Below are 12,962 nucleotides of genomic sequence, written 5' to 3'. Positions count from 1 at the left end.
ATTTTTGCAGGAACAACAGAAAATATTTGTTTACATCATATTATAAAATTAAGCAAAAGAGCAAGGCAGAAGAAAACAAAAAGCAACCGAAAAAAAAAAAAAAAAAAAAAGAAAATAAGGGGGGGGGGGGGGGGTCTTCTTGCAGTATATCAGTTAGTCTTCTTAGCCAATTGTAGGCCTTTCTTCTTGTCTTTGTCGCTCTTCTTTAAATACCGTCCATTTTTCCCATTTCTCTCCGAATTGAGCTTCCTGTAGACGTAATCTGTACGTCAACTTTTCCATCTCATAGATTACCTCAACGATCTGGAACCATTGATCCTGAGTAGGAGAGTCCTGTTTACCCCATTTTTTTGTGATAGCTTTTTTACCAGCTATTAACAGGATCTTAACCAAATATCTGTCAGATGGCTGTACATTCCCTTCATATAGGTTACACAAATACAGTGCTGTACAAGTCATAGGAATCTTATAGCCCAGTATTTTCTGTAATGAATCATGTATCATAATCCAGAACTGTGTTATTTTATCGCATTTCCAAAACACATGTGCGTGACCCGCATTCAGTTCACCACAATCTCTCCAACAGGGTATGTTTTTGCTTAATTGTTTGCTGTTAACTTTGGGGGTAATAAAAAAACGAACTAAATTTTTCCAGGAGAACTCCCTCCAGCTCCGTGAACTAGTGGATGTATAATGGATTTTCACCATATTTTGCCAATCTTCATCTGAGATATTTATGTTAAGTTCTGATTCCCATTTTTCTTTTATGTATTTTGTTGAATGTCTGTTTCTTATTATATTTTTATGAAGTTCAGATATGATTTTAATTTTGCTTTCCTTATATGCTTTGATTAAGATTTTTATCACACCGTTCATTTCACTGGAGGGGTCCACTCTGATTTCTTTCCTAAAATAGTTTCTAAGCTGTAGGTATCTATAGAATTCATGTTTATCTAGGTCATACTTTTCTTTCATTTCTTGGAAACTCTCCAGCTGTCCATCTTTCATTATAACACACCATGCCGTAATTCCCTTGGTTTCCCACCGTTTGAACCCTATATCATACTTATTTGGTGTAAAATTACTATCATATGCTATCCACCTCAAGACATTTATATCTTTCAGTATTTTATATCTCCTTATTATACTGTACCATATTTTCAATGTAAAAGTTGTGATTGGATCTGTTTGGATTTTGGATTTCTTGTACATTTCTTCATCGCCAATAATATTCTGTATTGGGTTTTCCCCACATTTTATTTCCATTTCTTTCCATTTTGCGGTATAGTCTGTTTTACACCAATCTACAACATATCTTAATTGTGCTGCATGGAAGTAATCTTTAAGATGTGGGAGTCCCATTTAACTCAAATTTTTAATTTCAATGAACTCAAAATTTTAATGCAACCAGGTTACTTACTTTTTAAGTTGAACCAACAATAAAATGTTTACAGTGCAGTAGGCCAGCTAAAGTGCCACTTTGTCTAATGTTCTGGCAAGGTTCTAAAGAGGTTCTAAAGTTATGAATAAACATTATTCCAACGTTATATTGGATGTTCATTACTTGTTTAGAGTGTTTGCAAAATTATAAAATGGAATATTCCCTTAACGTTCATGTAACCAATACACGAGTATTGATTTCTGAGAACTGAGAACATCTAGAAATACTGTTTTCGTAACTTGAACGTTAATGAATGTTCCTATTTGGGTCAGTGTTTTAATGTTCTCATAAGGCCTTTCACCTATAATAATCTTTTAGGGCCGTAGACTTTCCTCTCTGATCCCACAGTTGTTTCTAAACAGAGACAAGAGCTAAAAACAGCACAGTCTCTTTATGTCGCGGAATCTCCCAGCGAGCTTCACAGGGTTTCTCTGTACAAAGGTGAACACGTGCACACAGACAAGTTTCTGTACATATACGTCCTTGGAAGTGTTTCAACTTTGTGTTTGGAAACAGTAAAACAGGAACTGAGTTTCCAGGTAGCACGTTTAGCATTCCCACATATCATATTATTCCAGCCTGGTTTTTTTTTTATTATTATTATTAACATTTCTGTTTATTGCTAATACAAGTGTTTATTCTGATAACAGGATATGACGTTTGTCCTCTATTATTTTATGCATTTTTGCTTACCACCCTTGTTGTTACCTTCATGAATTAACGCAAGTCTCACATGTGGGCAAAATATCACAATGTTTGCCTTTTAAACAACCTATCTATTAAGGAATAGTTCACCCAAAAATGAAAATTCTGTCATCATTCACCCTCAGGTTGAACACAAATAAAGAGATAATTTGATGAATGTGGGAAACTGAACAGCACCATTGACTTTTTTTTCCTATATGGAAGTCAATAGAGTTACAAACTTTCTTCAAAATATCTTCCTTTGTGTTCAGCAGAACAGAGAAATGTATACAGGTTTGGAACAACTTTCATTTGTGGGTGAACATTTGGGAGCCTATTTTTGCTACTCATATTGGGCTAATCTCAGCAGAAACATGTTAAAATGTAGGCCTACTATAAACCAACTTAGTCTTTTGCGGTAGACTTACGAAGCTAAGTAAAAAAAATGGCACAATACTCGCCTGTAAAAAATATGTTTCTTAATTGGGCTTGATGCAAGTTCCACAGGCAGACAGGCCACCAAACAGTGCTTTCTGTTGTGACACTGCATTGTGAAACAGGGCTGCAACGGTATTTCAACACTGAGATGAGATGGAAACTGAAAAGCAGGTGAATTACTTAAATGAAAAAAGACTGAAAGACATTGTGAAATGGCGTGAAAGTATACAAGGCCTAGGCTATAACACTCTTTAACCTACTTTTCTCTTTTCTGATTTGTAGCCCTGCCACTGAAATTTGAATTATTGGGTGTCTGATTGCAGAGTAGTGTCCAAAAACCTCCAGGAATGCCAGTCATCATGCTGACGTGACCTTCCTGATCATTCTGTCATTTTTCCGTTAAGTGTGGCCAGGCAAGGCTAGAGTGTTCTCGATTCTATTCCTGCCCACCACGCACCCACAACATGAACAAGTTGTGGCAACACTCGTGTTACTGAGTTTTAGCAGTTGCAACAATCTGCAGGGTGTGTTGCATCTGCAGTGGTGTGTGTGTGCGTGTATAAATAATCCATACCCATTTATAATCCATGAATGTCACACAATAAAAATTGTAATACTTTTTTTTTTTCATGAAATGAACAGCCCTCCTTATGTCAGGTTATATTTAATTAATAATGACCTACTCGTGAACAGACAACATTGGGCCAACTAAAACTGCAGTGGAAAGTTTTCAGAGATTGTGAAATGACCTGCGTACACAGAAACTGACCAGACTCGTTCTGTTACAGATGTCGTGATTATCTCTTTTAGAGCTTGTCTGCAGCAGAGAGATTTAAATCAAGTCTTCCTTGATTTCATTGTACCATGAAAACATACTGTATAGCTTTCAAAACTCAAAACTCCCTCACTGTCACCAGTGTTGGGGAAAATTACTTTTAAAAGTAAAGGAACGTAGTTTATTTTTCTGGAAAGTAATGCGTTAGGTCACTTAGTTTTTGTTAATTGGCTGTGCTTGTGTAAGGATCACCACTGAGAGTGCCCGGGATAACCATCAGAGGGCACTCCAACCCAGACAATCACCGCACATCCACAAACTACATTTCTCATAATCCTTTGCCCAGACTAATCAGCCAGATCACATTCACCTGTATGTCATTACCTTGATTAGCTCACCCCATGTAAACCTGGTTTTCACCTTCATTCCCAGCAAAGTCTTGTTTAGTGTTTCTACTGCAATTCCAAGCGTCTTTGTATCCTGTTTCTCTTGATTCTCTGCCTGTTCTCTCGGATTTCCCTTTTGGCCTGTGCCCCTGTTATTGTTTGGACTGTAGCCTGTTTTCTGGGTTAAGTCTTTGGATTACCCTCTGTTCAATAAAACTGCATTTGGATCCTCAACGTTGTCTCAGAGCATTGCACTGCTTGCATGTTTTGGTCACGCTTTAGTTTTGGGTCCAATTCTCACTATTAACTATGACTTTTGCCTCAATAAACTCTTAATTACTGCTTATTATTAGTTAGTAAGGTAGTTGTTAAGTTTAGATATTAGGTAGGAATACCGTAGGATTCAGAGATGTATAAGTGTGATTTATAAGTACTAATAAACATCCAATATCCTGGTAATGTGCATGCAAATAAGCAACTAAATAGTGAGAATTGGACCCTAAATTAAAGTGTTATTTTTGACAAATGTAAACTTTTTTACACCAAAAGTGAGATGAATAAGCCTCAGGCTGAAGGAAATGCAAATGCACGCGTGTACAGTAGCTCAAACAAACCTTCAAACTTTGTTGCCATTCTGGATTGCAGAATAAGGTGAAGAAAGTTCAACACTCTTACATGATGTTTATCTAAAGTAATTTTCGCTAATGTCATTTTGACACTGGTTAATAAAGTGAGATTAAATACATAAAGTATGTTTGTATTATTTACCTGTATAATTATTGCAGGTTTGTCTGATATTCTGAGTTTGCATTTCACTGTTTTTATTCATTTTGAAGAATACTGAATACTGAAAACTGAATTTTTGTGCAAGTGAGATGAGTAAATGCATGGTCACATTTAGTCTACAACAACCAATAACCATCATGTTTACACAGCACACACAACTCCTCTGCACTTATGATTTCTCTCAACATGGGGACAGGAGACGTGTCAGTCAATACATGGGAAAACAAAGTAACTTGCATAAAAAAAAGTTACTGTAATCTGATTACGTAACTCTTGTCACTTGTAATTGTTGATTTGAGAATAAGCTTGATTAAATTAAATTTGAATAATTCCTCATGAAATATGAAAATAAAGTAAAAGTGCATGAATACTGTAAAAATAGGCAAAGTAATGGGTGGAAAGATGTTTAGAAATCTGGAGTAATACATTAAAATGAATGCTGGCACAGTCCCACTCATTTGCCTTTGCATGGCACTGTTAACTGACGCCTCCTGCTGGATCTGATGTGTCATGGCTGCTCTCAGTGTTCCACAAGTTCTCCAGGAGCTTTTTAAGTTCACTGAAATCTGGTCTTTCGTCAGCTGAGTCTCTCCAACACATCAGCATTATGTCATAGATGTGCGATGGGCACTTATTGGGCGCAGGCATTCTGTACCCCGAGGCGATCATATTGTATACCTCTTGATTCGAGAAAGCTGTAAAAATATACAAAGAATAAAGGTGAACTCTAAACCTTGCTCAGATCTACATGAACAAGAAGATACATGAGTGGTGTACATACCTGGATATGGGACTCCACCATAAGAGAATATTTCATATAGGAGAACTCCAAATGACCAAACGTCAGATTTATTGGAGAACCTTCCATGGCTGATGGCTTCAGGAGCACACCACTTATATGGTATCTTTTGATCAGCAGACGAGTAAATTGGCTCCTGTGAAACAAAAGCAACCACATATTTTAAAAGCAAACTTTAAGAATGAATATTTTACAGATGTTTTTGAGTAACTGGAAGGGAATCCTCACCTTTACGATTCGTGCCAGGCCAAAGTCGGCCACTTTACAGATGTTGTTGGCTCCAACAAGAACATTTCGGGCTGCCAGGTCTCTGTGGATGCTGTTCTGTTCCTCAAGGTACGCCATCCCATCAGCCACCTGGCTCGACATTTCTATTAGTGTCAGAGCTTCCAGTTCCCGCCCCTCCTCACCTATGAAGTATAAGTGTGCAGTGTTGGGGAAAGTTTACTTTTGAAATATATTGCATTACAATATTGTGTTACTCTGCCAAAAAAAGTAACTAATACTGAAGGAGCTTTTATATGTATACAGTGATAGGCGTCGTATTCCTATAGTTAGACGTGGATCAGCTGAGAGTCAGGTGATGCGAGCTTGACTAACGTGACCTGCCAGAACTTGATGTTTACCCAGCACACACAACTCTTGCACTTACTCTCAATTTCTCACAACATGGGGAAAGGAGACGTGTCAGTAAATACATGAGAAAAGAAAGTAATCTGAGTTACTTATTTTAAAAAGTAACTCAGAGACATTCTTGTAAATTTAAAAGTAATGCATTACTTTACTAGTTAATTAAAAAAAGGTCATCTGATTACGTAACTTGCGTTTCTTGTAATGTATTATATGTGTAATATATATAGGCTACCGGTATGTGTGCGTGTGTGTGTTTGTGATGAGCTTTATCATTAAGTCGCGACGAGCCGTTTGTGAAGAAACAAGATGGACTCCTCACATTTTCTGGGGTTCTCAGAAGTATGTGAGTCATCATATTTGGATAAACTTCTATAGTTGGGAATGGGAGATGACGGCAAATTGAATTTTTGTATTTCGGTTTGCTCCAATAGCAAAAGAATAAAATCTGTAACAGCATTTCAACAACATTCCAAAAATATTGATTTCAGCAGTCAGAAGAGAGAAAGATGTCAAATTTGCCATCATTCCCTCAGCTGTTGTATTTGAAACACTCTTGCTGCAGTGTTGACTGATTCACATTTTGTCATTTACTGCCAAGGTAATATAACACAAAGTTGACACAGTTGAGAACTGTGGAAACGTGTAGTCACAGTCTGTCAAAAGGCTCCATTAGAAGCAAAAACTAAATATAATAATTTGGATTTATAGTCTTTTATGTTATTTTTCATTTAATTGTAATCTGCATCTTTAAAATTACTTGCATTTTATTAAAGGGATACTCCACTTTTTTCGGAAATAAGCTCATTTTACAACTCCCCCAGAGTTAAACAGATGAGTTTTACCGTTTTAGAATCCATTCAGCCGAACTCCGGGTCTGACGGTACCACTTTTAGCATAGCTTAGCACAGATCATTGATTCTGATGAGTCCAGTAGCATTTCTTTCAAAATGACCAAAGAGTTTCAATATTTTTCCTATTTAAAACTTGACTCTTCTGTAGTTAAACCGTGTATTAAGATCGATGGAAAATGAAAAGTTGCGATTTTCTAAGCCTATATGGCTAGGAACTACTCTCATTCCAGCGTAATAATCAAGGAACTATGTGGCTGTACCTTGGGTGCAGCAGGCGTAATGATATGACGCAGCGCCTGAAAATAGTCCCCAGCTCGGTAACTTCTTCCAACGTGACCGGGACTAAGTTTGTCTAACCTATTAGACCTATTTTCAGGCGCTGCGTCATATCACTACGCCTGCTGTACCCATGGTACGGCCGCACAGTTCCTTGATTATTACGCCGGAATGAGAGTAGTTCCTAGCCATATAGGCTTAGAAAATCGCAACTTTTCATTTTCCGTCGATCTTAGTACACGGTTTAACTACAGAAGAGTCAAGTTTTAAATAGGAAAAATATTGAAACTCTTTGGTCATTTTGAAAGAAATGCTACTGGACTCATCAGAATCAATGATCTGTGCTAAGCTATGCTAAAAGTGGTACCGTCAGACCCGGAGTTCGGCTGAATGGATTCTAAAACGGTAAAACTCAACTGTTTAACTCTGGGGGAGATGTAAAATGAGCATATTTCCGAAAAAAGTGGAGTATCCCTTTAACAATAATTCAATTTCAACAATACATGTCATGTGACTGATGATTACTGTAGCCGCCTCAGTTTAACCGGCAGCACGAGCAGCCAATCATCTCTTCCTCTTTATGAACAAGTTATAATTTTTGGTTTGAAAAGGTGTTTCGCTTTTACTTTTTCATTTAACTCATGAACCTCAAAATGTGTTTCTAGTCAAAGCGACTCAAAATGATGGAGCAGGTCACATGTAATCAACATAGTCGACAAATTACAGTACAAAGTTGATGTCTAAAAACTTTCAGAATAACAGCTGAAATATGAGAGTGAAAGAGGTTTTGACCTCGGAGGAAACTGAGCAGGTTGCCTTTTTCCATAAGCTCAGTTATGATGTAGAAAGGGACGGAGCTTGTGCAGACGGCAAAGAGTGTGATGAGATGTCTGTGTCTGAGCTTTTTTAATATTTGAGTCTCCAACAGGAAATCCCTGTGGTTGAGAGACTCTAGAGGAGAAGGAGAAACAGAGCACATCAGAAAATAAACATCAGTAGGGAGCAGTATAGCATTTATGAATACATCTGTCAAAATATGGAATTTACTCTTCCATGGGAATTTTTTAATAGGCTGAAAGACATGAGCTTAAACCGAGTTTTAGAACTGTTCTTCGAGAGTTCGCGGTGTTGTGCTAACTCTATTGGCATAAGTTTATGAGGGCAGTAGCCTGTTCTCATATTCCTCCAGCTCTCACAATCAAGAAATACTGCATTTCTCGCATACATGCATCTCGCATTTCAGGAACAGAAAAAAAAAACAACGCAAATAGGCAAAGAGGAAGTAGTCCATTCTAGCAATCCACCAGACATATTCCTAGCCTGGCTGCGCCCTCCTACGCACTTCCGCTCAATTTCATTTTCCTTCAGTACTACGTCTGGGACTGCTGTATATTCTTAGGTTTCCAGAAATCAATTTTTTGTAGGACCAATCAGCGAACAGAGGGAGTGGCTGAGAACGATGACGTTGATGTGATCACACACATGACTGGCGTCGGCCAATAGTGTGACGTACAACACAGACGCGCTGCTCTATCAAACTACGTGAAAAGGCTCGAGGCACAGAGAGAAGGAAATGAATAGTGGAATAAAGTCGTTATTTTTGTTTGTTTTTGCGCACAAAAAGTATTCTCGTCGCTTTATAAACTTTATAAAAGACAGACATCTTATTCTAAACATAATCCTCTGATCATTCGGACTTCTTGTTTCCGGCCGGTTTCGGCGCATGACATTACGTTACGACCACACGTTAGCGATTGGCTATGGCAGATCCTGAGTGGCTATGGCAGATCCTGAGTGAGTCTGGGCAGATCCAATAGTTTTGAACTTTAACAGAGAACCCGCCTACAAGGAAGTAAACGTTTCTCAATGGAGAGGGGCCAGACTCTCTGTACAAATGAAATGTACGAGAGTCTGGTAGAACCAGGCTAACATATTCCCTCATTTAGCCTTGAATTTATTTAATTTTTTTACTGTACATGCACCAGCCCTACCATTTCTTTTGAGGACTTTGACGGCAACATTGACCATGCCTTTCCATTTTCCACGGTAAACATCAGCAAAGTACCCTGTACCGAGCTTCTCTTCCAGTGTAAACTCTTCCTTAGGTAACTCCCAATCATCTACTGTTTGATGGGAAAGATCCTGTTGTTCTGGTTCTGGCTGTTAGCAAAACAGAGAGAAACTCTGTGAGGAAAAGTACACAGTAAAACAGACAACTGCGTTTTGTTACATTTACATATTGTATATTCAGTGTGTGGTGATCTGCTATCAATCTGATATACAGGAATCACTGTATATAGGCAGAATATACATTTAAATGTAACATTACTAGTTATTTAATCTAAAATGAACTGACAAAAGCTTACTTATTTCAAAGGACAATTTGCCTCAAATTAGTATTTGTTAACTGACTGAAATCATGTCTTTTTCCTCATGTAACAGGTGTTTTCTTGTGGTAGGTCTCTTACTATCTTAGTTCCTCTTAAATAGCACGTATATAACGTCTCAATGAAAAGTATATATCAGGCTGTTCACTTGCTTAAAGAAATAGTTTGCCCCAAAATGATTTAACAAACCCTCATGCCATTCCAAATCTGGAAACTAGAGCTTTCAAGTCTCAAAAAAAGCATTGTATTGTGAAAGAATCATTCAAACTAGTTTTGTGAACCGGATCAAATGATTCATTGAAAAGAGCAGACTCAAAAGAGGGATTCGGTCATGAATCGGATGCAGCTGCTTGTCCATGAATATGACAAAGAAAGTACAAACTAGTACAGTTGTGGATTTCCTGATTCCAGACTTTTATTGAATAACCTAAATGTCCTCACAAAAATCTATCATATGACTTCAGAAGACTTGGAATTAACTGCACAAGTTGTGTGGCTCACTTTTATTATACTTTTTGTGTCATTTTGAAACTGTCAGGCCAAAGTGTGGCCAGTTATTATTCAGAAATTCACCTTTTGGAGAATACCGAAGAAAGAAAGTCATACAGATTTGAGATGACATGAGTAAATAATGACAGAATGATTTATTTTTCTTATTTATATAAGAATTATTTTCCTCACCCGTGCGCAGGGACGTGTGAGACGGTTCCCAGACCTCAGGGAATTCCTCCTGTAGTGCTCCACCAGCGTCTCCAGGCTCTGAAACATTTCACTCTGATCCAAATAGAAACTTCCATTCTGATTCTGATGGATCTTAATGTGTTTCACTTCCTCGTCACTGATTACCACTGGCAGGATGACACAGGGAGAGAAAGGATGCAGACAGCACTGTTTAGATGTGTTCTGATGAAATGCAACTGGCATGAATGAACCAAATAGGCGAGAAGAACACAGATAGAAATGCTTGCACTTTTAGCAAGTCTATATATGACTGGATTGACTACATTTCCATTGTAACAAAAACAAGTGACTCAAAGATTATTTTACTACATTATAACAATGACATTAGTTCTGCCGTGTTACTTGTTTAGACTAGTGTAGGCAGAACCTGATGTAAAATGCAGTTTGAGTTTAAAATCAAGTTCAATACAGACAACGATCACTCTGACATACCTGATAATACACACCCTATGTGATCTTTTTCGCTGTGTCGCACCAGGAAAGCACCCACTCCATTCCCTGGAGCCATAAGCAAATTCTGGGTCTCAAAACGGTTCAGTGTCCCAAAATACCAGCTAAAGAAGAGCACAGTTAAATCACATGCATGCACCAGAGTTTGGACAGGACTGCATTTGTCTTGGATGCATGATACATACGATACGACAATAATAAATCGACAGTCTGTTTCCTATGGAAGCTTTTCCACCACGAAAAAAAAACAAACAAAAAAACAAGGTATGCTAATTGAGACCTTTTGTCTTACAATTTTGAGTTTTGTTTCTTGTAATTGCGATTTTATAACTCGCAGCTGTTCAGCTCAAACTGAGTGATTACACAGAGCTCTTTTGCATCCGTTCCTCTCGAAGACGTGGTGAGTTTGGCTTAATTTTCAGTCACAGCTGTGGCCGAGGAGAAATGTAGCCTACGATTTTGGATATTTTGGTTAGAAATATGTCAATCAATATTAATTTACAAATTAATAATTTGTGTTATTTTTTCAATAGAATAATGCTAATACTATTTAGTATTATTTAATAATTGATAATATTATTATTAGCCCTACTTTGATATTGTCATTAGTAACTAATTATGTTTTCATTTTTCACTGGTCGTGTCCGCACTCAGAGTTCTGAACTCTTTCTATTTTCTGTATAGAGAATAGTCTACTTACGGTTGCTCTTTCACAGTTTTCCTTCTCGCCAGGTAATTTTGAGGAACGACGCCCTTGGCTGTCACCTTTCCATTTCCGTCCAGTTTAAAGGCTGTCCACCAGTCACCCTCGCGCTTGTAAATTCGGAACAGCTCTCCATCCTGGAAGGACAGCTCCTCGTCCGCGCGGGCCTGGAAGGACCACAGCGCCGTGTATATCTCACCGTCCGCCGTGTATATCTCACCGTCGGGCTCAGACGGAATTTGTGTCTGAAGTTCGCTAGTTTTTGCACATGTTTCAACTTCAGTCTTAGACGAGTTGAAAAGTCTTTCACGAAGCGCCTCCAAACATGAGCACGAACAGCACCCGTTCTTGAACATTTCATTTGAATGTGAATCTATGACTGTAACAGGTTCCGGACTGATGAGACGAGGAAGCTGGATGGATCCTCCATCGGCAAGTGTGAGAGCTGGGAGGAGCACCGACAGGTTGTGTCTTACAACAACAGCTGCCAAACTGGACTGCATTTCTGATAGCGTCTGTACCCAAGAATGCTGTTTAGGTGTAGCACAAAGAGTTTTGAGACACGACGAGTCAGGTACGAAACTCCTCAGGGCTACACACTGCTTAAATATGCTGTTCTAACAGTTTAAATATAGTGCAGTATACGTCAAGTAATAAGCTATTTTAACATTGACTTAAACAACAGTCTAAGCTACGAAAAAGACATGTAGGTATATTGCATTTTATTTCAAGATCCAAAATGATATTGAATGTAATCATACAAAACACCTGGTCTTTATGCCACTGACTTATTACATCAGTACTGATTTTTCTAAGAAGTGTATAAAGGCTCAATTTAGGACAAGAAAATAAATAGTGATCATGATCACTGAAAGAAAAGCAGACTACAGTGTGACTTCAGTTCACAGATTTTATTCAGACAGCTCTGGAGGAAAGAGCAACTCAGGTTGCACTGCAGGTGCTTTCTCTGACCACAGCGATGACACCACATCGAAAATTTTTAAATGTCTTAGAATGAGTCTCTCGGCAAAGTGATATGTAAAAGGCAGGAAAATCACCCACCTGTGCTTTTCAATTTTTTTCATTTTTTTATTTTTTTTACATTAAACAAACAGAAATGAATTTTACCTGCCATATTCTCCATCTTTTAGGCGCTTCACATGTATATATATATATATATTTATGTTTATCAACACTTTTCTAAAGAATTCAAATATTCAGCCACATGTACTGGATTCACTTTTAAATCACAATAAATATATAAAAAACAAACTAAACACATACATAGCAAATCCAATATAATTGGGTTGATATTGGAGAGAGGGAGGACTCGTCAGCCGAGACGTACAGACCTGGTTAAAAAAGAAACACAGATCCAAAGGGTTCCTGAGGTTTGCATGTTCCCCGTACATAAGAACAGTGTAAGGGGAATGGCTTTCCGACTCACTGAGAGGCTTCTGACTGAGGTCAAAGAGCACAGGTCAGTTGGTTCATGAGTTGGGTGGATCTACCCCGTCCCAAACGTGACGCCCCTATTCTATATTCCCAATAAAAACATTTAAAAAATGACATGACATCAAGTTTTTTTTATCTTTTGCTTATTCTCTAGAAC

At 38.0% G+C, this 12,962-nt stretch overlaps 1 protein-coding gene across 1 annotated transcript; it reads right to left on the bottom strand.

Moving 5' to 3' along the window:
* Positions 1–4,528: 4,528 nt before the first annotated feature.
* On the bottom strand, positions 4,529–11,986 carry ptk6a (PTK6 protein tyrosine kinase 6a). The gene is made up of 8 exons (XM_084389037.1): positions 11,348–11,986; positions 10,630–10,751; positions 10,138–10,304; positions 9,061–9,229; positions 7,862–8,020; positions 5,538–5,719; positions 5,292–5,445; positions 4,529–5,205 (listed from the first exon to the last, which is right to left on the bottom strand). Exons 1-8 carry the CDS (start codon positions 11,851–11,853, stop codon positions 4,988–4,990), a joined length of 1,677 nt encoding a protein of 558 aa, XP_084245163.1. The 5' UTR covers positions 11,854–11,986; the 3' UTR covers positions 4,529–4,987.
* Positions 11,987–12,962: the final 976 nt, after the last annotated feature.

Source organism: Rutilus rutilus (genome assembly GCF_951802725.1).
Source record: "Rutilus rutilus genome assembly, chromosome: 19".
NCBI lineage: Eukaryota > Metazoa > Chordata > Actinopteri > Cypriniformes > Leuciscidae > Rutilus > Rutilus rutilus.
This window is presented reverse-complemented; position numbering and strand designations above follow the sequence as displayed.